The sequence below is a fragment of the Malurus melanocephalus genome, unplaced genomic scaffold (genome assembly GCF_030028575.1).
Source record: "Malurus melanocephalus ecotype Western Australia unplaced genomic scaffold, MMel_1.1 scaffold_1553, whole genome shotgun sequence".
Taxonomy (NCBI): Eukaryota; Metazoa; Chordata; class Aves; order Passeriformes; family Maluridae; genus Malurus; species Malurus melanocephalus.
The window spans coordinates 6,465-7,315 of NW_026624785.1; the positions used below are offsets into that span (position 1 = coordinate 6,465).

The 851-nt window shown below is 53.2% G+C and overlaps 1 protein-coding gene across 1 annotated transcript in view; it reads left to right on the forward strand.

Annotated features, from left to right (window-relative positions):
• Positions 1 to 430, forward strand: part of LOC130587117 (2-oxoglutarate dehydrogenase complex component E1-like) — a 3,604-nt gene extending 3,174 nt beyond the window's left edge. Inside the window, exon 3 of the mRNA XM_057388074.1 lies at positions 370 to 430. Within this exon, the coding sequence (XP_057244057.1) occupies positions 370 to 430 (61 nt within the window). The remainder of the gene's footprint in view (positions 1 to 369) is intronic.
• The last annotated feature ends 421 nt before the right edge of the window (positions 431 to 851 follow it).

Below are 851 nucleotides of genomic sequence, written 5' to 3' on the forward strand. Positions count from 1 at the left end.
CTGGAAGAAAGAAGGCTCCAGGGAGGCCTTAGAGACCCTTTCAGTGCCTCTAGGGGCTGCCAGAGAGGTGGAGAGGTTCTTTGCCCCAGGGCATAGAGTGACAGGACAAGGGGGAATGGCTTCCACTTCCAGAGTTAGGGAATTAGGTGGGATTTTGGGAAGGAATTCTCCCTCACCTTGTGAGTGTGGGGAGGCCCTGGCACAGGGTGTCCAGAGAAGCTGTGGCTGTCCCTGGATACCTGGAAGTGTCCAAGGCCAGGCTCGATGGGACTTGAAGCACCATGGGATAGTGGAAGTGTCAGTTCTAGTGGAAGAAACGCCCATGGCAGGGGTTGGGCTGGATGATCTGTAGGGTTCCTTCTCATCCAGACTCTCTGAGTCTGGGAACTCAATTATGAGGGAGCTGTGGGTGAAGGGAACCAAGGAATAACGCTGTTTTGGAGCTGATCCTGATTCCTCATCCTTGGTCCTCTCTGCAGCAGAGGTGAATCCATTCCTCTGCCCGTGGCACTCACAGTGTGTCAGTTCATGGGATGGCTCTGGGACAATCCTGGTGTTAGTGGAACTCTGGCTGTGATGCCTGAAACAAGGCTCACCTGAAACAGAGGCCAGACCAAGTGAAGAGAATAAAGCAGACAGATTTAATCCAGGCCTGCTGGTACATTGAGGGCAGACAGAGCCTCCTCCTGAGGCTGCACCCAAAATGGACCCCGAGTCACGAGATCTTCACCTTTTATCAGTTCTGCCTCATGAACACATCGGGCCCCAATTCTGCAATGACACCTTCAGGTGATGATGTCACCCACCCCAAGTTTGCTCCCCCAGTTCTCTGTTGTTTCCATATTTTGGGG